This window comes from Penicillium daleae, assembly GCF_028827525.1.
Source record: "Penicillium daleae strain IBT 16125 chromosome Unknown utg000002l_segment0_segment0, whole genome shotgun sequence".
Lineage (NCBI taxonomy): Eukaryota > Fungi > Ascomycota > Eurotiomycetes > Eurotiales > Aspergillaceae > Penicillium > Penicillium daleae.
This window is the reverse complement of record NW_026623150.1, coordinates 3,793,786-3,816,497: the sequence shown is the minus strand read 5'-3', so window position 1 is coordinate 3,816,497 and position 22,712 is coordinate 3,793,786. Positions and strand designations below refer to the sequence as shown.

Sequence of the window (22,712 nt, the reverse complement as noted above, 5' to 3'; positions counted from 1 at the left end):
AGAAGAAGAAAAGATGCGACCCGCAACTGGAGCAACAGAGATCGCCGGAAGCTCTGCTCACTTTTTTTTTAATTAATTTTTTCTGCCTGGCACATCCGGCCAATCAAGTTACATTCAACACTCTCACCGCTTTCCATGATTTGCCTCCGTTCACCGATGGCTTCACCGCCTGTTTCTCACCTGATTTCTGCCGGTGACGCGTGATTCTCATATGGCGCGCCCGAGTCTTGGGAATAGACTGAACTGTTCTAAGACTATTCTGTCGTGTACAGACGGTCATGGTAGTCCTGCTGGCCCACTATGGGCTCTCGACTTGATGCGACATCTAGCGCTGTGCGTAAGCGCATCGAGAACCGTACGTTCCACCCTTACCCACTTTCCATCTGCTACTGTCCGCATTCTAATCTAAACTTCTATAGATGACTTCCAAGACGAAGCGGGCGAAGAGTATGGAGCGTCCAGCTTCGGCGGCTTCGGGGACTATATGCGACGCAAGAAGATCAAGCTTCAGAATCTAGATGCAGACATTCGAGCCTCTTCTGGAGACTGTCCACCAATATTTCGCGGAGTCGTCGCGCATGTCAACGGCTACACCCAGCCGTCGCTACAAGACCTCCACCGCTTGATAGTCAGCCACGGAGGCGGGTTCCTACAATACTTAGATGGGAAGACTCTCGCGACTCATATTATTGCAAGTTCTTTGACTCCAAAGAAATGCGAGGAATTCAAGCGGTACCGTATCGTGAAGCCCGCATGGGTCACGGAGAGTATTAAAGCTGGCCGATTGCTGCCCTGGCACGGATTTCGTGTCGTGGACGAGGGCCAATCTCAAAAGGTCCTCAAGTTTGACGATGGTCGCTTTACCAGTCAAACCAACACACCTCGGGTTGGCTATCGAGACCAATCAAATTCGAGCTGGTACAATTCTCAGCTCAAGGCTATGACACCAACCGATAGAAACCCCGTTGCTTCTACAAGTGCACCTAAAACTTCACCTGGTTCAATACTGTCAACACGACCACCCGAAGTGTCCCCCAAATTGCCGTCTCAGCCTTCTCAATCCGATTATGGAGAATTTCCTAGCTTTGCTGCTTTAGAAGACGATGCAGAAGAGAAAGCAGCTGTCCAGGAGCCGCAACACGGGCAAACTACTCCTGTCAACCCCAGTATACCAACTTCAGTTAATACCACGCCCAGCGATGCGGGTAGCCGTACACCTCAACAACCGCAGCATGCGCAAATCTCCTCGCCCGCGAAGCAAAAGAGTCCTTCAAACCCTCAAATGAGCTCGGAGGAGTATAATGCACAACTTTTGTCTGATCCCCGGATGCGAAAATCAAGTGTGGTCAATCCAGAATTTCTCCAGCAATACTACCGAGAGTCGCGGCTTCATCATTTGTCAACATGGAAAGCCGACCTGAAAGCCCAACTTCAAGCTGCGACAAGAGAAAAGGTGATATCCGGCGCTTCGTTAATGAGGCCTGTTCCGGGGGCTAGGAGATACATTCTCCATGTCGACTTTGACTCATTTTTTGCCGCCGTTTCCATTCTCAAGCATCCTGAGCTTCGCGAAAAGCCTGTTGCCATTGCTCATGGCTCTGGGTCTGGCTCCGAAATTGCGAGTTGTAACTATGTTGCGCGAGGACGTGGGGTCAAGAACGGGATGTGGATGAAAGGGGCCATGCAGGCATGTCCAGACCTTCAGGTATTGCCTTACGATTTCCCTGCCTATGAAGAAGCCAGTCGGAAATTCTACAGCTCGGTGCTCTCTATTGACGGCATCGTGCAAAGTGTAAGCATCGATGAAGCTCTGATCGATGTTTCCAATCAGTGCTTGGAGGCAGGGGGTTCTGACGGGAAAGGTGTCTCGGAGGGATCGATTTACCGTGAGCAAGCCAAAGCCGACGAGATAGCGCAAGGTTTGCGTGATTCCATAAAGGAGAAGACTGGTTGCGCGGTGTCAGTGGGAATCGGTGGCAACATTTTGCTCGCCAAAGTGGCATTGCGCAAGGCAAAGCCTGCCGGGCAATTCCATTTGAAACCCGATGCTGTTCTGGATTTTATTGGGAACCTCACCGTTCAAGATCTACCAGGCGTTGGGTATAGCCTTGGGTCGAAACTTGAAGAACTTGGGGTGAAGTTTGTTAAGGACGCCAGGGAATTTACCAAAGAAAGACTATGCGCCAGTTTGGGGCCAAAGACCGGAACTAAGATATGGGAGTATGCCCGGGGCATAGACAAGACAGATGTTGGCAATGAAGTGATCAGGAAGTCCGTCTCGGCAGAGGTCAATTGGGGAATTCGATTTGTCAACCAGGATCAGGCTGAGGATTTTATCAGATCACTCTGTGAGGAACTGGGTCGCAGATTGGTCGAGAACTTAGTCAAGGGCAAGCAGCTTACGCTGAAAGTTATGCGGAGGTCGATGGATGCACCTTTGGAGCCAGTCAAACATCTCGGTCACGGCAAATGCGATGTCTTCAACAAGAGCGTCGTCATTGGCGTGGCCACCCACGCATCCGATGTCCTAGGCAAAGAGGCTGTGTCAATGCTGAGAAGTTTCAACTTCTCTCCCGGTGATCTCAGGGGTCTTGGTGTTCAAATGACCAAGCTTGAGCCGCTGAAGACCGGTCCCTCGGTCACTGTCGAAGGTAGTCAGCGGCAGCTGAACTTCTTCAAATCTCCGTCGCGCAAGAGTGTCGCCGCCAACGTCGACCCCGATGAACTGGATAGTCCTCGTAAAGGCGATTTAGCCCGGATTCAGGTCGACCCCGTTCTCAGCAATAGCGCTCACAAACCGCTAAATATCTCCGGGTCACAATTCATCATGCCCACTCAGGTAGACCCCAAGGTTCTCTCTGAGCTTCCTGGAGATATCAGATCAAGGCTTGTTGCCCAGGCAAAGCCTCGACAGGAACCGCCGCGATCTGGCTCCCCATGTCCGCCACCACGCCGTCGTATGGTCGAGCCCACTGTTGCTGCTGCACCACTCCCGCCTCAGTCCCAGCTGGACCCTGAGACATTAGCTGCTTTGCCTGAGGACGTTCGGAATGAAGTCCTTGGCTACTATAATCAGCAGACTGATAATACCCCTGATCATCCACCAGCTGTGCCTTCGGCCGCTCCAGCAAACACGTCGCGCTCTGCACCTCAAACAGGGCCATTGAAGCTCAAGAGACCAATATCACCGCCAAAGAAAAGGCGTGGTCGTCCGCCAAAATCAGCCTCGAGTGGGAATAGGTCCTTGACTCAGACAAACTTTGCTTTTCCTCGACCTACAACTACCTCTTCTATCGTGCCGGCCACGTCGAGTCGTGACTCTCCATCTCGCCAGCAGTCGCCAGCGATTGAAGAGGAATCAGATGTTTCTGCTGATTTCCTCGCGGCACTTCCGGAGGATATCCGCCAGGAAGTTCTTGAGGAGCAAAGACGCGCTCGTCTTCAACGAGCTCGCGCTTCCGCTGCGGCTACCTCACGGCCAGTATCTCAACCTCAGACCTCCGTTCCTGCTTCCGCTGCTGCTGCCCCACCTCCCACCGAGACGACATTGCATCTTCCCCCTCTCCCAGAGCGACCTGTATTCACCTCGCGACGGCTGTCAGACTTGCCAGATCTGCGCGACGCAGTGGGTGCCTGGCATTCTGCTTTTGCGGCCGACGGCCCCTACGGCGAGGACGTAGAGGTTCTATGTACATATATTCGACGCGTCATTGCAGAGGAGAAGGATATTGATAAAGCCGTGTCTGTGGTGCGTTGGCTGATGTGGCTGGTAGACGATGATTCAAAACTCCATCGAACTCAATTGGTTAACCCAAGTCCGCCGTCTGGACAGGGTGAACAAGGCGTTGTGACTTGGGAGGCTGCGATTGGAACTATGCAGCAAAGTGTACAGGCCGCATTGGAAGCGAGGGATCTTCCACCGGTGGATTTTGAATAATTATGCGTATACTTATGGTGTCATAATGCAATGAATGATGATGTAGCCTTGAGCATATAAGAGGAAAATTTCAAGAGTCTTGCCCGTGTATAGGTTTTATCTGATCATCCATGAAGTTAGCGTGATTATTCGTCCGCCTGTTTAGACATGTAATCATCGCTGTGTTTATCTTCTAGCAGGTATTCCAACTCACAACCAGTGACCTAGCCAATTGGATCAAGACAACTCGGATGGCCTGGTCCGCACGTTCACGTACTGGTGTTTCACGTGCTGTATATATATCGTGGACTACGACGAGGATCTACACGGTCCCGAGGTGAGTGATACCGATTAGTCTGTATCTTTCGGTCAAGCTAGCTTGATCACAATAAGGCAGAAGATATTTCCTATATCATTGAGCCATCTGTTGATAGAGTTCTATCTAGAACTCGGGGTGCTTTCGAGACATTCAACCGACGTGACGTGGATCGATACTGCTTTGATTCATATAACATAATTTCCTGTCATCCAGCACACAACTGGGCTTGTGGTTTAGTGGTATAATACTCCCTTAGCATGGGAGTGGTCCGGGGTTCGATTCCCCGCGAGTCCAGCTTTCTTTTTGCTATTTTTGCTGGACTAATAGTGGGTCTAGATAAGTTCTTTTTGTATACAAGACAAAACGAGCTTAGCACAGACCGTGGAGCGTACAAATCTACAGTCTGAATCCCCGTTGTTCCCATGAGATTTCCAAGCATGGGTGGCCTAATCGCCTCGCAGCGAACAAGCGTTTGTTGTCGTTTCTTAGATGGTAGGTAGCATCTGCCGTGGCTCATAGTTGCAATTCCGCAACCATAAGCTTGTAGGTGATAATGAAGAAAAGACTAATAAAGGCAATATTCACTTTGATTTGAGGGCATTTGTGACAATATGAGGTTCGCCCGTTGGTCGGGGCTGATCCTGATCTTTGTTTTCCGGCCCTCAAGCTTCGCTAAAGCTTGGCCAGAATATACATGTCCGATTGGCTATTCACAAGACGCAGTACGTGGCCCTGATTATTGCCCCGAGCTTGGTCTTCACTAAAGGCTTATCATGCTCTATCACCTTCCTTAAGTCCGTGATACGTCATCTAGCTAGGACAAGTTGCCATCTATCCCTGACCTTCCCCATCTTCCAACCCTTCGTGACGTAGAACACAATCCACCCCCTTGAGAAAGATCCCATCTGATCCTGCACCCTGAAGATGGGGATTGTTTGGTCTCAGTTCTTTCCGCCAAAACCAACACTCACGGAGGCCAATCTGCCCAGTCAGAAAGGCAAGGTCTTTATAGTTACAGGCGGCTATTCAGGCGTGGGCTTCGAACTATGCAAGATTCTATACCAGGCTGGAGGTAAAGTGTATCTTGCAGGCCGCTCCGAAGAGAAAGCCCTCCAGGTGATCGAAGACATCAAAACTGGAAGCCCCAATTCCGAAGGCGATATCGTGTTTCTCCCCCTCCACCTCGATGACTTGACCACCATCAAACCCGCCGTGGAGAAATTCACTAGCGTCGAGCCTCGACTGGACGTGCTGTTCAATAACGCCGGTGTTTCCAATCCCCCACAGGATTCTATATCACCACAGGGCCACGAGCTACAGCTGGCGACAAACTGTCTCGGCCCCCACCTGCTCACCCAGCTCCTCCTACCAACCCTCCAGAAAACGTCCCGCAACGAAGCCCCCGCCTCTGTCCGTGTAATCTGGCTATCATCCATCGTCGTTGACACTTCCGCGCCCGCGAACGGAGTGAACCTGGACGAGCTCCTGCGACGAGACGCCGGCTTCAACCGCAACTATGAAAACACCAAAGTCGGGAATTGGTTTTTAGCCAATGATCTAGCAAAGCAGGCTGGGTCAGACGGTATTTTGAGTGTGGTCGTTAACCCGGGAAACCTGAAATCAAATCTGACTCGCCATTTATCGTCGTGGGTGCCTTTCCTTGTGGCGCCATTGTTGTATCCTCCTATCATGGGCGCTTATAGCGAGCTTTGGGCTGCGCTTTCTCCGGAACTTAAGATATCGGATGGAGGGAAGTATATTTTACCCTGGGGACGACTTCATCCAAAGCCCAGAGAGGATCTGTTGCGAGCGATGAGACTGAAGGAAGACGGGGGTACAGGCGATGCAGCATTGTTCATCCAGTACTGTCATGATCAGATTGTGGAGTTCAAGTAGCGATGTTAGTTCTAGGTACATATGATGGCGATTTGCAGAACAGCGCCTGGCGTTTGTGTTTGCCTTCGAGGCTTATGAGGTCTGCTTCTTTCCTTTCTTTCTCTTTATCTTCTAGACAGTTCTCAGATAGCTTCGAACTTGATCGATTTGCCTTCGTTGCTTCCCTTGCGTAGTGGTGTCAGTAGCGCCATTGACATAGCTTTTTTTTGCGCTAGAGCAGTGATTTAATTCCACCAAGGGGCGATGATTAGGCGGATGATTCTACCATTTCGGCTTCTTACGCTCCGCATTTTTTATCTGTCTTGAATCTGGCTTCAAGGACCTCTGCTTGTTTATTTCTAAGGTTGCATGTACTTACCTCCATATACCGACTGCGAGAGGTGGATACAATATCAAATCAGTCTTAAGGCTTTCGACAATACACGTAGCCCAATAATAGACACCTCTCGTCGAATTAGATAAAACACTCCATAGCATAAAGTCTGGAAGCATGTGCGAGCATCGCATCTGGAATCCAACCGACTTTGGACTTGTGATCACAGCGATCAACAGCCCACTCAGGCCTACCCATCAAATGTGATAAATGTGCACACATATAAACTTGAAAAGAAATCAATTCACCACAACTTCCGAATCACACCTGGTCCCCACTCGTTCTTCGGAAATTATGTAAACTCTATCACTCGGCCCGGGGCGTGGGGACGCGGATACATACCCGTCCTGGGTATCCCGGCGGTTGATATTCCGACTGGGTGGATGAACAGGGCCATAGAGGGCTAAGCTTGATCGGATAAGTATGGAGCCCAATTTGAGACAACTTTATTTGATCCTCAATATTTATGTTGGTGTATTGGGATTGGAGGACAGTCATGTCATGATTTGGGTACTTCCAGAAACCCCGTGATGTAAACCTTGGGGGGCCATGCTGACATGCATTCGCCAAATTATATAAGAGACGCAGGCGAGAGGCGTTAGTTAAGTACATAGTGTATGGTATATATTATTTCGCTTCTTTGCCTTTTTGTCATCGTCTAGTAATCATAGTCAGAGTGACGCAGCCAACCGGCATGGATGCAGTCTCTCGTGGAGGCTACTTTGAAAAAGCTTAGGCCGTTTATATCGCAGAGAGCCTTAGAAGCTGAATGCAGATGGGTCATTTGGAAAACTCGACAAAGCCTAGAAGATATTAGTAAGGGAGACCACTGAGAGCGATCGAAAGAAGGTATTGATAGACAATATACATACCCATGAATCAAGCTGCGCCCACCAAATTGAGCCTTCGAGGTTTTCGAGAAGCCCGGCATCTTCCACGGGATTGAGAGGTGGGCCCAGGTCAGTTGATGGCAGACCGCCCGACATTGGCTGGAAATCCAGATTCGGAGGTTCAAAGGAGACGGTGTGATCGACGCCATTTCGAGCTATGGCTTTCGGTTCAACATGGTGACCATCATCGAAAACGGCCGGCGCCGATTCAGTGCTAGACTGCTCATCTGAGCCAATATGACGATGAACTTCTTTCCTTAGTTCACCAAGGATAATGCTGTACCGCCTACTAGGACAGTTTTTGCGTGTGGCTTCCGCAAGGTATTGCTGACAGGATTCGGCTAGCAGGAATAAGGAATGCAATTTGCCGGCGTCAGCGGGACTCCCTGCTGTCGGGCTCGGCGCCGTGGCTTGGCGATGTTGCTGGATAATGTGTATATAGACGACCAAGATGGCGCAAAATGTGACGTAGTGAGTGAACCAGAATGACTGAATAAAGACGTTCTGTTGCGCAAGGTCATCGACCAAGGTCATGATATCTTCAGCTGCTGAGATGCATTTTTGTACATGGGCGCTGACCATCGGATGTGGATCGCTTGGTCGGCGGCTGAGGTCGGTGAAATCGTTGAGTAGGAATGAACGAGTAACGTGGATCATTGCATGATTGTAGGCAAACTGCAGAACTTGGCTTTGTCGGCAGAGGGGCGGTATTAAACTGGATGGTCGAACGCTGTTGAAGAGAGGGGGTACGCTTTCTTTCCATTTTTCCAATTCCGATGTGAGGCGAGCGGCTGTTTCAAGTGGAGAGTCTCGCGAGAGAGGGTTGATACTATACAATTGTCGTGATATTTCGCCCAAAATTCGACCAAGGCTTTGTGGACATGGTGTTAGTCAAGAAGCATATGTGATTTCATATTGACATGAAAGTCTAATTGACAGACTAACCGGTAATGTAGGACAGATGCGATCATCATGCTATCCGTAGATCCTGTCCGCCGTGTCGGATCCTCTTCTAGTAGATCTTCATCATTCATTTCACCCGGAAACTCCTGATCAATATCCTCGTCATGAAGTAGCCGAGGCCGTCCAAACATGATACTGAGGTACTTATCCAAAGTGTAAACGCTCCAAAAGATGCGCTTCCGGACCTCCAACTCAAAATGTGAGGATCCATTCTTAGATAGCTTCACAGGGGACTTGCGGTGCAACCCCAGAGCGGTTACAACCTGCAATGCCGTTCCAAAGGAGTACCAGCACTCGTTGGCGCGTGACGATGATAGAAGATACAGGCATTGGATGAGTCGAACTTGGATTGTTTCCAAGCGCGGAGGCCCTGACTCGAGAGATAACATATACTTGGACGCTGCATACCAGCGTTCGCTTTGACTGATTCCGTTGATTGGCGTTGGCTCTTTATGAAGAGTGCTCACAGCAAAGATCATTAGCACGATGGCCGTTCGGGCTACCATGATGCCCCCGGGCAGATTCGACATCGAGATATGGTTCTCATATACTTGCTTCACCCATTTTTCCACACATCCACGGTGCAAAAAGCGATAGGTGACCATTGAGAAGTCAAAGTATACCGTGACAAGCTCCATTGCGGTCTCATACGACGGCAGATCAAAATGTACATCCTGAGAGTGTGAGTATGGCTTATCGCCAAACATGAAGACTCCCGTATTCGTCGAAGACTCATTTTGTAGCGCATCGGGAATTTGCGCCCGCTCATCTTGGTGCAATCTGCTCCAGACACGATTGATGAAAGAGACTCCCGAGGCAGGGCCGATATAGTTGCCCTCAAAATCAGTCGAACCTGGCTCTGGAGAGTTCCGTGATGACACTCCATGAGATTGGCTCAGGTAGCCATGATGGCTGCTGACGGAATCTCTAGCCACCACAGCAGCCGTAGTGGCACGCGAACGCGAGCCCCTGAATGTACGACCGGCCTCTGAAGTACCCGATCGGGTAAACGGAGGAGCAGGCTCGCCTAGGTCCGGCGATGCAGGGAGTGGGGCAGGAGGGAGTCCTCTGGAGTAGGCTGCATTGTAATTGCAGGAAAGCGACAGCCGCGTGCACCGAGTGCACGGCAGGGTCCCTGTGCACCTGGTCTTTTTGACTTTACACGAGTCACAAGCTCGAGTGATTTTCTGGCGAATGGTGCCATTCTTACTGGAGGTGGAGGGATGCTGCAGCGGGCCACCGGACGAGGTCTTTCTTTTGCGTCCGGGGCCCGTCGGTGAGGTGTGAGATTCTCCCTTGGCGATACCCGTCTCGTCAAGCATTCCAGACCCGGCAGGCCCTTGCGTGGGGGGCAGGCCACGCTAGTAACAGTCGTCATGTCGGGATCTGCGAGTGGCTAGAACTGCCGAGGGGCACATGGAGGCTTTCATTTGCGGATTTTCCGGGGGCGCAAGCGGTGTACCGAGAGCTGATGCAACTACAGCACAGTTGATAAGGAGGGAGAGGGGGGAGGATACAGGAAGGAGAAGAATCCTAGAGCGAAGAGGTAGTGGTGGTGGTGGGAAGATCAGGAACTAACCGACGGTAGGCGAAGATGAAAGTGGAGAGGCCCCTCGGCGGACTCGGCCATTCTCCGGTCGGCGCGGGACAGACTCTCCACCTGATCTCCCCGGATTTTTTGGAGATTGGAGATTAGATATTGCTTATTCGACATACTTCACACTGAAGGACCAAAGTACGACAACCTAATTGTCAACTCCGGAGATGCATAGAACCTTATCGCTGCGGGTAACGCTGCACGACCATGAACGGGTGACTTGAAAAAGTGATCCTCTTTGCAGAAGCAATGTGATACTGGTTGCCAAGTTCAGGTACCACTGCATAAGGTCTGGCCCGCTGCCATCATACCCCTTGGCGAACGCTATGGACCTGGTAATTGGATATCCTTTTGCTCACGAACTGTTCCGTCGATTCGACAATGCTACCGTCCTACTTAGGTGGGACGAGAGAGAGAAAACGCCAAGCTCAAGTTCATGAATCTTAACTTTCCGTGGATGATGACATCGGGATAGTTAGTTATACTCATTTTATACTCCCTATATCCATACATCAACCTGCCAGCCCGGCCATATCACAGTTCATTCACATTGCAGGTTCTGAAGACTTTCTCCTGCATGTCATGGGATTTGGCTATCCAGCACAGAAGATGCACTTTGTAAATCTTGGATTGTGTAGCCCGAGTCTGGCTTGCTTCAACAAGAAAGTCTGTCTGCAATAAGCCGAACCAAGAAACGAACTTGCCACATAGATAGAATCTCTCTCCCTTTATACACAGCAGAAAAGCAGATTTGACCAGCAGAAGGTGAGATACAGTTCAGGCTGATGCCAAAAAGCCAGTGTCACGAGGCAAAGCTTCTTCTGGCTCTTTCTCTACATGTAGTCAGTGTCTTGCGATCAGACCTGTTCGCATGAACCTGGATCTTCGAGACATCGTTCATATGCTGCGATAGGTCGAGTCTTGCAGCCGAGTAGTCAAGGGTCTGGACCACTTCCGTAGGTGGCGTTTCCTCGTATCGTGAATACATGGTAGTATTAGAGGGCAGGGCTCAGAGGTCCGAACTTACCAGCGTCATCGTCCAAGGAAAGCTGAAGTTGAAAGTAGTGTTGGTCAAATTACCCCTGAAATCAGATGGACTCGTGCATTCAGACTCCAGTGTCCAGGTTCAAGGATCAAGAGAAAGAGACTTCCACCCGCAACCCCTGTATCCATTGTGGCCCGTCGCGCAAGTCCTCTTGTGACCCGCTACGACATACCCAATAGCTCACACAAGAACAAATCGAACAGCAGTACAACACTAGGGCAACAAAGAGTGAGAGATGTATAGTGCACAAGGGTCATTGACTTCGAAAATGCTCAGTAGGAGGCTTTATTGTTGCGCGGCTTATGGTAAACATAACCGTCAGCCTCGTGCAGGGGAAGTTCCCAAGCTGACGATTCTTCAGCAAGAGGAAACTTAGCCCAGTCGATCAAAACAGTAGTCAGAGAAGAACAGTTGCGCGAAGAAAGGGAACATATGCTCATTATCAAGATGAAATCATAGGCAGGCAAACAAGCTAGCAAATTAATCCAACCAAAAGAAAGAAAACACCAACCAAACAGGTCCATATCAGATTGAACGGACGGAATTTTTGGTAGCGTAAGATCATGTCGTGTATGCGATCGCTTAACATCGGAAGAGTGCAGAATTGAGACTTTGTGTGTCCAGGATCAAACAATGACCAAAAGAACCCCGAGTCACTCCAAGTATAATGCAACATGCCGTTTCACCGCTGTGGCCGGTCATCTCCATTTCCAAGTACTATCGGGGATCAAAATAAGGGCCGAGACTATGCGGATCGAGGTCGCTAGGAACGTGATGAGGAGGAACAGCAGAAGGATGTTGCTGCGGATGAGGTGGTGGAGCGGGCTGGCCAAGCGCTTGCTGCGCTAATTCGGGGTTCTGAGCCAAAATCGATATCAGGACGCTTTGAATTTCCTCCCGTGATGTGCTAGAGCGAATCACATTGACGACGTGCTGTGTGGTCGCGTTGTTGGAATATCGAATGACGCTTAGGAGCTGCTCTGTGAACTCCGACAAGCTGGCTAGCTCTTCCTGTGTCCGTCGCGCATTCGCCTTGCGCCGCCTGTCGGCTTGTTCGTCAAAGGTACATTCTCGGTCATGTGTGTCGCATTCCGAGCACTTAGGTGGTCCGGTGCACTAAGTGTGACGAAAAGAAGAGACTCGTTAGAAAAGGGAAAAAAATAACCGGCGCGTAACAAGAGGGCATGGGAGCTCGAGTCGCTAGACGAGGCGGAGGCACAAAGTCAAGAAATCGAAACATGGAACCTGAACAACGAGAAAGATAAGGTAAATTGAGCTGGATGGTTGGTGGTTATTACCCTTGTTCGACGTTTCTGGCACTCTTTACACGCAGTCGAAGCTCTTTTCATCCGGCCATCCTCCGAAGGCCCTCCGCCACTGTTACCAAGCGGTGGTTGGCCTCCTGCCCCGCCGTCGGGAGGCATTGTCCGGGGAGCAATTGGTCTAAAGGCCCGGCCTACGTCGCCCATTGCGCTAGACAGCGGTATGGGGGGCAGGGAAAGGCACCGTCGAGGAGGAGGTAGAAGAAGAGGGGAAAAGGAGTAGGAGGAGGAAGGGGTAAAGATGAAAAGCAAGAGGAAAAAAAGAAGGATGAGTGACGAATTAGGAAAACCAAGAAGAATAAGAGCCGATAATACGATCCAGAAGGAGGCCGATTGTAAGAGACGAGACTCTATAGGCAAGCGCAACATACAGTTAGGTTATCCCACACATGTAATGATATCAACTGATCGGCACCCTTCGAGAGCGTTCGAAAGGGAATTGTAAGACAGAAGGTTTAAAATAAACGAGAAAGAGAGAGAAATGAAAAAGAAATAAATCGATGAAGAAATTCAAAAGTAGAAATCGGGGTGGCTAATGTGTTTCCACCGAAAGCCCGTGCCGTTAATTAGGATTATTTTTCTGCAAACATACCCTCCAGTGTGCCGCGTCGCATATGGAGTAGCCCCAGTTGACAGCCAAAAAAGGAGTAAGTGGAGGGAGAAAAGGAAAGGGAGGGAAAGGAGGGGGAAAAGGGCAAAAAATATGTGGCCAACGGGGAAAAGTGAAGAAGATCGAGAAGCTGCGTGTGTGGCGGGAGACAAAAGTGGATACGCCTTTAGAGCTGACATTTCTCTCTCTCTCCCGAACAGTAGAGCCTAAGAGAAGGCGAGTAGGCGAATAATGATACATAATACTTATGGCTCCCTAATACCACCTATGATCATACACAGACTCAGACCCTTTTATGGGGGAAAGGAGGTAAAGCATGATAATACACCGTGAGCTAGTGGCTACATAACATGGAAGGCTCTCCGACGACCTGAGTCTAAGATGCGTAACGACGATAAAATAAATTCACTGGAAATACATAATAATATCCAGTGGAAATCGACAGCAAAGACCAGGTCGGGACCCAGAAGACCCAAAAGATCCCAGTTGAAGGACCATCGACGGGTGGGAGACCGGGCTGTCGGAAAACTAGCGCCCAGGAACATGAACGATCTGCCCCGGTCTAGTCGTTGACGGCATACCTAAACGATGCAAAGAGGGTCGGCTGTCTTGGTTTTACGACGACGCCACACTACACCGATCACTGCCCAAAACTTAGAGTTCCTTCAGTTCCTTTCGAACCGACCTATGGAATGTGTCATGCAGCTCTGCATTGAACACCATGTTTAATTGGAACTTGGTAAAAGGGTCGCATTGAAGGAGAAGGACCGCGTGATGGGTGGTTATGGTACTGTATGTACATCGGTATAGATACAAAACTCTCGACGAGCTAACACAGATCAACCCAACGTCTAAGCCCCGATGGAGCAACATCCAGGTGGAAGCGCAAAGTCGCAAGGATCGTCTCGTACTGGTCAACGGTAAATTTCAAGCGAATCGAAATTTGCAGTGACATGGGGCGTCGCTGCATCCACAGACCCTACCCGCGCTCTATACTACATTGGTGTTGTTTCCCCGGAGCCTCTCTGGCTAGTGGTGAAATCCATCCCAGCCCCTCGGTTCGCGTTGATAGACTATAGGCTTTAAAATACCATGGCTGACAACCCTTGCTCGTGAAGGAGGGGTAGCAAGGGGACACGAGAGTTGTTTCCCACCAGTATGGATATAGATCACGCTGTTCCACTTGAGCGGATATACTCCGTAATGTACTCACAGTGACTGATCTCGGATATATCCCGATGGCCCTTTGGGTCTCAGTTCCCCCTCCATTCTCGAGTGCGTGAGTATTTTTTGCGAATTGAAGATACCCAGGGCGACCGACGGAGTGGGTATGGAGGTGCAGATTGGAAGGATTTCAGCGGAACACTTTTCCGGCCCAATTGATAGGACCAGGACTGAAGCCACAGCCATTCATTGCGGCTTCATCGGTTTTTTTTCCTTCCTTCTTTCCGTCCATTTTCTCATACAAAATGGGGATAATCGGGCAGCATCAATACTTCCGGCGCTGATCATTGGCTGATCGCGATAGCTCCCTTCAAGTTGGTTCCAGGGTTACCCTATGGTGGATGTTGTATGTTGTATGTCAGCACTCTGTACGGAGTACTCTACATAAGTTACTCCGTTCGTTTCAATATTGTTGCTACTGTACAGTGAATATTATTCAATGCTTCACTGATATTTGGATAGCTGGCATGTACCGAGATAGATATGGGTTTCTACGAAATAGTGCACTCGTTGGGCTAGATCTGATTCACGTTTCTTCTGTATTTACTTGTTCATGAGTAGAAAGTACTTCTCACATGATCATCGTCCATTATACTGGTGAAATTGACACCACTTCCAAACCTAGCAACTACCCAAGTGGGTATAGCTGTATCCCGAGGGTCGTCGTGAAGAAAATCATCTGCCCCGCGCAAGGTACCAGAGAATAATTATAATACAAAGAATAATACAACTATATTCGTCGCTTTTTGGGACCATACCGAGTTGTTATTTGGCCCCCAATCATGTTCGCCACTTGGAACATCACAACGTCAGGACTGCAGACAACAAGAGCAATCTCCACCAAGTAAATGCGTCTAACCCCACTGTGGCTGTCCCACTTACGTGGGATAAGCCAAGAAGTGTCTGCGCCTGAACGTGGCCTGAGGAGCTACGAACTACCTTACATTAGATCAAGAAATATGCTTCTGGATAGTTAGCAAAGATGATGTCGGAGGCGCTAAGCAGAGTCTCCGTGTTGGCTTTGGGATGTGTCAATCCTCTGGTGGCTGCTCTTGATTGGCTGGAGACCTCTACCCCCAGATCTGACGAATGATAGAGAGGGGGCTGGAGAGATTCGCCACCATCAGTGGAATGTTGGCCTGCTGGTTCAGGACCGATGATACATCCTTCTGGAATCGGGGGAAACATTGAAATGCCGGGACAGATACAACAGAGGAAGGTCTGCGTTTCCACATTATGGGGCTGGTTAGTGGGATTCCTCGCGGGTCCCTGGGGTCCTTGGTGAAATTTAACTGTAGTGTTCTTGGCTATAGTCCCAGCAATTGCTTTGACACCGGAGTTCCCCCGTGGCGCTGTTACGGTGACAAGCTTCCCTTGGAACTTCTCTGGTCGCTCAATTGTTGGGTCTGAGTATGACGTCCGGTGTGGCTTAGGCGATATTTCCCAGTGCCAAAAGACTGGCACATGTATACTCGCCGCAAACTGTGTGTAAGACAGCAGGCTGCATATCGATTATTGTCATGTTAGTCTGTCAGTCTTAGGTTGTTGAGAGCTACTCTGCACTCAAGGTGTCCACTACTACTTCAAAATGCCGATCAACGATTGAAACTCCATGTGATATTTGGAATATTCCCACGGTACTCAATATCATTCCAACAACATCGTTCCACTTTCCTTTCGTACAAGATCTACAATGATAACGACCATAATTCTTGGATCATCATTAAAGGGGCCAAAATTAATCATACCCAAGTGCTAACCTTACAAAATAGACAGCTCCCAAACGCATCGCCGCACCCTAACGGCTTACACATGTGGAACCACCACAATGCGCTGTGAATGGCCTCGGCAAAGGACTCCGGCCTTTTTTCTCGTTCTCATCTCAAACCACATACAAATCCGGCAAAGTCCACAAGTGGATGCCAATTAACACCTCTTCTTGACTCGCTCACTGCATTAGCATGGCCTCTTTGGGTGACTAGCATGACACGCACAAAAGATAGGCGTCCACCATATACGATAACCCAGGATAAGACCGCGAATGTACAACCTAGTAGTCACCTACATATGGTCCCTGCAAGAAAGACCAACGAGGAACCATCCAGTCAACTAGTTCGCCGATCTGAGCGCAACTCAACGCGTGTTTCGGTTCGTCGCATTCAGAGCCGGCATTTTCTTTCTCGGTGATCTCGGGAGAAATACTCCTCCCCGCGATGATTTGCCTACGCATTGCCGAGCAGACCCTCCTGCCAAAAATTGCGCCCTAATTTCTGGCTTGCCTGGTACAACCTCTTCAAGCTTTACTATTCTAAGTCAATGCAACTCGGCCCATGTACGGGTTTCTAGGCAACGCTAGACTCGGATCGACCCTACGGCTTTTGCTATTCTTGCAACGTCGGGCCGGAATTGAGACACACTGAGTCCTGGGCCCCCCTCTTGATCAATTGCGAATGATGTTCAGACTATGCCCCTTGCTTTTCCTGCTAGGGCTCATCTAGCAGATGATTCTTAGTTGGGAAAGATGTATCCGTGCCTTTCTGCCCACCCAAACCTCATTGTATGTATATTGCTCTATCTCCACAGCTTAACTAGATCGGATTTGTTTGCTGGATCCCTGAATCATCCGTCCCACGCTCGATTCTGGCTAGGGTGATTAAATAAATTGAGTACACAACTCATTTAGACTGCCTTTGCGCCGTCATATCCAAACCAAGTATACAGAGCTTCATGCTGAACAGGGTCTACTGGCATACCAATTTCTAGATATCTCGCCAATCTACAGTATACTACTGTATTCAGATTGACTTTCTCGACCCCGCCAAAGCGCCGCCACGTACATGGACCCATTTTCGTCTATTAAAACTGAATTTTACAGTAGAGACGACCTTTGCCAAGCCTGTTCCCCAGTTTCCTGTTGCATGCACCGGGCAGCAAGCAAGCGGGCCACACCACAAGCACAGATAAGCGGGGCATATTTCGTTTCGCCTGTCAGAACGACTCTATTTCCTTCATATCCACACACTCCCCCAGGCTGGATGTTGATAGGTTACCCCTCGCCAACGACATGTGCCTCCAGTCAGCGGTTCAAGAAGCGGTCAAAATGAAAGTCCACCAACTATAGAGAACAGAACTACCGTCTCCTAACCGAGTCGTAATACCCTCAAGGCTTCTCTCAAACAGGACAGGCAGGCGCTAACCTTATTATACCAAGGAAAAGAAATGCTCGCTTGTTAGTTTCGGCTTATTATTAGCCCGATTCAAATCGTCCTGCGTTGTCAAGAGATTGGATTCCAGTATCTCGTGCCTGCACATGCCCTATCTACTGCGGGGCATATGCAACCCAGTCTGAAGAAAAGCGGAGATAAGTATAAACTGTCCCCCGGCAATGAAAAATGGATTACAAATAGTGGCACTGCACGTTGAATCCTTTCACAAAATGCCCATATGCCTATAGACACAGCGGCAGCCCTACGCCTAGTCTGAACACAGATATAGTTTCAGAGCTATCAGAGTGACGCAACTAGTTGGGGAGGAAAAAAAAGTGAGCAATTGCGCCGCGGTAGCGCCTGAAAGCTGCCATATCTATAGTCTATTGTGCAACTTCCTGGGTCAATAATACATCTACAATACATACACAACAGCAATTCCATTATTTGACCGACAAATATCCGAAATAACCTTACTCCATGCGCTAATGAATAAATCAAAGAATCATGCGCAAGCTTTCTAGAAAGACGTTCAGGAATTCACTCGGAGAGGGGAGAAGCTAAAGCAAATACGGCTAGACTTCTGTTCTTGTACATACATTCCTTCCTGGCTTCAGATATTTAGGCTCCCACTGTACACGTACACGCTGGCAACCCCCACGTCAAAACCATACTGTAGCTACCATCAGTCCGTTCACACTCCACCCGAGCTGGACTTACACTTCCGGGCCTTCCCCAAAACAGAAATCCAGAGTCCCGAGTCTGTTTCCCGGACATGCAAGGACAGGGATACAGTCCTTAGGGCTTGACCCATAGATCTCATCTCAGCCCAGATCGAGCACTGCATGCATAATCCCTGTAGAAGTCCCCTCCCCCTCTTACTATGCAGCACGGTAGCTATTAGCTACGCGTGTAATACGGATGAGCAACGGGATTACATTTCCGACACAAAGTGAAAAAGGAGCTAGATGTTCGCCATGCATAAACGCACAAATCAGAGTTAGTATCCCTGACTACCCAAGCACCTAAGGTAAGTAGCCTGGACGAACTTGGATACAGAGACGACAGGCGCCAGCCACTACCTGGAAGGATTGAGATCGTCAATGAAGATCGCCATAGTTACGCTGCTAGCATGAAGTAGGAAAACGAAGACTTCGCAGCTTGGATAAACTGGGATATCGAGATGAAAGGTGCCAGCCACAATGATTGAGATCGTCAGTGGAGATCTCCATAGCTACATTCCTAACATGAACTAGGAAATCAAGGACAACGCAGCCAAGATAAAACTTGGACATGGAGACCAAATGCGTCAGCTACAATGGTCGAGATCGACAAGAAGGGATCGCCAATCGCCATGGTCACGCTGCTAAAAATGAAGTAGGAAATCGAGGACTTCAGTACATACATAGCTTAACAGAACCTACCTTAGCTCCGGGGATCAATGACACAGCCACGATCGACGAAGAAGGATCGCCAATCCCCGAAAACACAGGAAAGGCAACATTTCGTGGAAAAATAATCAGCCTTCTTAGCGAATGTCTAATTTAGCGGATTGTATTGTATCACATGGAAAAAGGTATTGAAGTGGTGAGACTAGGTAGTGAAGGGAGACAAAAATTATGAAAAACCTCGAGAGGGTGGTGGGTATTGAACATCATCACATAATAAAAACTAGGATAGACAGAGAAAGGTAGAAACAAATATGTACGTGAAGTAAGAAGGTTGGAGAGAGGCCAACGGACATAACGGGGCTGAAAAGGCCCATAAGACAAGGACAAGAAAAGAAAGCCCTATCTTGTATAGAAGGGTACCAAGTCTTGGGATCTCAAAGCACGCAAACGCAGGGCTGCCCAATATCTTAGTAAATAGGTCGGCCCTCATCCCAACGGCGGGACTGTCTAGGACTCGTCGCAGGGTCATCCTTGCTCTCGGTGATCATGTGATGATTTTCAGCATCCACGTTGCTCGAGGGCGAAGGCAAGGAAAACCGAGCACTGTCACGGCGGGAACCAGTGTCAAGCTCGGTGTCACCGCCAGGGGTATTAACACTGCCAATGCCGCCAATCCATTCCCAGCAGCGGGCGACATCGCCGCTACGTCCCTCGCGAACGGCAGCACGCACATTGGCGTTGCCTTCAACAACGCGTCGGACACGATGCCACAGCTTCTCGCGCCGCTTCCCGTGCAATTCGGAGCGCAGAACATCGTCGCGAAGCTGGCCAATTGGAATGTACGGCTCTCTGGCACCGCCACGGGCATGCAGCGCAGCCTGCGTTGCAAGACGGTCAAGCGTTGTAGCGACCAACTCTGGCACGCGAGCAATATCAGAGCGGCGGGCGCGAACCCGAGCCCGGGCATAAGCCAGAGCACATGCTGTCAGAACTAGAAGTGAAAGAGGGAGTCGATACGCGAGGAGAGCCAGTCGGACGTAACGGCGGGCGGCGCATCTGAGTGGGAGTCGGGCAGTTGAGGTTGAACTGAGGACGAGGACGGCGGAAGGTCTGTGATGGCAAGGGCGCCGCTGTTAGTTCCGGTACGCAATGTCAGAACCAAGACCTTTTAGAGAAAATGCTCGCGAGATATACAAAATCCGGAACGGTAGTAGCTAAGAAAGGATGAAGACATCCTTTTGAGAATGAGTGGAACTTACTGCTTGGAGTTGCTCACGACTTCGTCCTTCTCAATAATCTCGCCAAGCGCACCCTTCCAGAGGTCATCGAACTCACTCTCGGTGAGACCCTTGCGCCGCTTCTTCGCAACCTCTTCCTTCAACTTCGGCTCCCGAATCTCGGGAGAAGCAGGTTTGCCATCCTCATTCAACTCACCGCACTCGTACTTGGCCCTGCGCTCGCGCAGCTCCTCAACAGCTTTGTCCGCAACAGCTTTGACACGACGTGCTTTCTCACTGTCCGGTTCACAGGTTGGCGGAAGAGGAACAAGACCACCCAAAGACAGGGGATGAGGTTTGAGAATGAAGTCATGCTCACAGCGAGCTTCAAAATCCGGATAGCAGAACGCATGAGGCGGGCAAGGCTCGCAGCGAGGCTCGAGAACATTAGCCCATTCTGGTACATTTGTTTCTGCCAGAGACCAGGTGGGCTTCCCCAGACCGCAGTAACCGATCTCAATCTTCTCTTTGCGCCACCATGCGCCGAAGCTACCAAGCACAGATAGAATGACAAACCAAGAAGCCATGATGCTTACCGAGCTCTGCTTCTTCGGCCGTTTTCGTAGCACGGTCAATGGTGCATATTGTTCACTCTCAAGTGCCAGTTGCTCCTCTGGGGTAAATTCCTCGCCAGCAATCAGTTCGCTATCCTCATCCGACTCCTCTTCAGATTCCTCTTCCGATTCCTCCTCAGGCTCCTCCTTAGTCGGTCTAAGGCGGGCCGCAAAATCGAATGACTCCCTTGAGGGCGCATGATAACCGTCTTGTTGCTTGACGGCGGATGGCGTAACTGACTTTCGTGACCGCAAGCTACTCCTAATAGCAGGACTTTCCGTAGATAGCCGTCCACCACTCTTCCTCTTTCCATCGTGAGAAGTTCGGCGGCTGCTCGTAACCTCTGAAGGACTGCCGCTTTGGAAGGGGTTCTCATCCGTGAAGACACTATCACCTCTGGGCTCAGTCTTGACAGACGGTGTGTAATCGTCCACCTCGGTCGAGGGCAGAACAGAGCTCCGTCGAAGCTTGCGGGCAGTCGACTTGCGAGGCGAAGCGCCCAATGCAGGGACCGGCGTCGCCATTACGTCGTCCCCAGTTTCTGTGTCCGAAGCACGGGGGTGCTTGGCTACTGATCGTGCAGCATTCTTGCGCTTCGTAGTCGCAGGCGTAGCCGGGGCATAACCTCTATCCGTTTCCACGGTTGACCCACGAACGCTTCGTTGCGAGGTACCGCGCCTGGTACCCGTTGTCGACGGCGTCGGTGGTGGGTGCATCGAATCGCGATCGTCTTCGTCACCAGTAACAGAGTTCTCTCGACTCATATCCGTAATGCCTGCACTTGTTCTCCTTACCCTCTCGCGGTCGCGCAGAAGTTTCCTCGCCTGAGGAATCACCTCATCTTCCAGAATGCGGATCAAGTGCGCCTTTTTCGCAGAGGCTGGATAGGACACATCGTGACTGACGAGGATAGAGCGCAGGCGGGGCACGGTGAGGGAGTTCAGATCGAAATCCGGCCGCAGATAATCGAGTTCGTCCGCCATGGTGTGTTGTGTGGAAAGTGATACGTCGCGGCGACGAGGATGGTGTCTAGTCTGTCAAGTTGGCAGGCAGTCGCCAACGCACGCAGTCTTTGACCGATGCGGTCACCACTTAGCAACAAGGATGCAAGAACGGTGACGCAGCGCGACGGGGTCCAGTCAGGATTTCAAGACGCGGAGAAGGAAATCCACCGATCGCCCCTTTTTCTTGGAAGTTGGCCTGGGTTTGTGAACAGAGGGAAAATGATGTGAATGTTGTCCACCTGTCCATTAAACCCGAGACGGGTTGGTTCTGTTCGTAGCCAGGGCAACAAGCGGGGCGGGTCAGAAGGACGGAAGAGCCCTAATTACTGGCGAAACGCCTGGATGGAATCTGGTGAAATCAACGTTGATAGAAGAGGAGCAGAATAAGATGGACGTGATGCCACAACGGAGAGATGAAGCAAGGAAGAAAGAAAGAAAACCAAATTGGAGGAGACAAGAGTCGCACGATGACGCAGGAAACAAACAACCGTGACACGTGATCTCTTCGCCACCCGACGCCATCCGTACTCGGCAGGAACAAAGGCAGCTAAAGCAAAACATATCCAGACCTGCAAATGTGATGTAATATACTCCAGCTTCATCTTCCATCGCTGTCAACCTTGGCATTATCTCTCACTTTCTTTCCAGCGCATGACTTGAGATCTGATTTCGAAGTTCCGTCCTTAAGTGTTCCATCGGTATCTGTAAAATGCTTGCAACATATCTAGCCGTAAGCCGACAGATCTGGGCATGAATCCACGATCATCACTGTGTACCTTATCCATTATCCATGAACTACAATTACACACCAACCGAGATATGGATGGATAGAAATGAAAACCAATAGCCGACTGAATGTATATATTTAAGTTTCACTCCAGTCTCACATCAAGAAGCCGGAGCACACAAATTACAAAATACACGAAATACAAAATCCGAACAAAGCAAAAGGAATATCCAACCAAGCTCCATGCCCCCGAATGCCGCATAAAAAAGGAAAAGAGAAACAATCTTGAGACTCCCCACCAAGTGAGACGCCGCCCACAAGACATGAGAAGATTCAGAGCAAAAAAGCAAGAGAAAGGCCACAATAAAAAGCGAGAGATGTGAAAAGGTGTGATTAA

The 22,712-nt window shown here is 49.9% G+C and overlaps 5 protein-coding genes across 5 annotated transcripts; 2 read left to right on the top strand and 3 right to left on the bottom strand.

The window, feature by feature from the left end:
• Positions 1-300: 300 nt before the first annotated feature.
• N7458_002364 (putative DNA damage repair protein Mus42) lies at positions 301-3,937 on the top strand (the record flags this gene model as incomplete). Its single annotated transcript, XM_056905747.1, has 2 exons — positions 301-355; positions 420-3,937. The coding sequence occupies 2 exons, from the start codon at positions 301-303 to the stop codon at positions 3,935-3,937; spliced, it is 3,573 nt and encodes a 1,190-aa protein (XP_056769854.1).
• A 1,222-nt stretch (positions 3,938-5,159) lies between these two features.
• On the top strand, positions 5,160-6,131 carry N7458_002363 (uncharacterized protein; the record flags this gene model as incomplete). Its single annotated transcript, XM_056905746.1, has 1 exon — positions 5,160-6,131. One exon carries the CDS (start codon positions 5,160-5,162, stop codon positions 6,129-6,131), a length of 972 nt encoding a protein of 323 aa, XP_056769853.1.
• Positions 6,132-7,262: 1,131 nt separating this feature from the next.
• Positions 7,263-9,679, bottom strand: N7458_002362 (Zn(II)2Cys6 transcription factor; the record flags this gene model as incomplete). Its single annotated transcript, XM_056905745.1, has 3 exons — positions 7,263-7,307; positions 7,377-8,265; positions 8,340-9,679. 3 exons carry the CDS (start codon positions 9,677-9,679, stop codon positions 7,263-7,265), a joined length of 2,274 nt encoding a protein of 757 aa, XP_056769852.1.
• Positions 9,680-11,716: 2,037 nt separating this feature from the next.
• On the bottom strand, positions 11,717-12,468 carry N7458_002361 (Zn(II)2Cys6 transcription factor domain-containing protein; the record flags this gene model as incomplete). Its single annotated transcript, XM_056905744.1, has 2 exons — positions 11,717-12,115; positions 12,298-12,468. The coding sequence occupies 2 exons, from the start codon at positions 12,466-12,468 to the stop codon at positions 11,717-11,719; spliced, it is 570 nt and encodes a 189-aa protein (XP_056769851.1).
• A 6,751-nt stretch (positions 12,469-19,219) lies between these two features.
• N7458_002360 (putative sister chromatid separation protein (Src1)) lies at positions 19,220-21,567 on the bottom strand (the record flags this gene model as incomplete). Its single annotated transcript, XM_056905743.1, has 2 exons — positions 19,220-19,862; positions 20,012-21,567. The coding sequence occupies 2 exons, from the start codon at positions 21,565-21,567 to the stop codon at positions 19,220-19,222; spliced, it is 2,199 nt and encodes a 732-aa protein (XP_056769850.1).
• Positions 21,568-22,712: the final 1,145 nt, after the last annotated feature.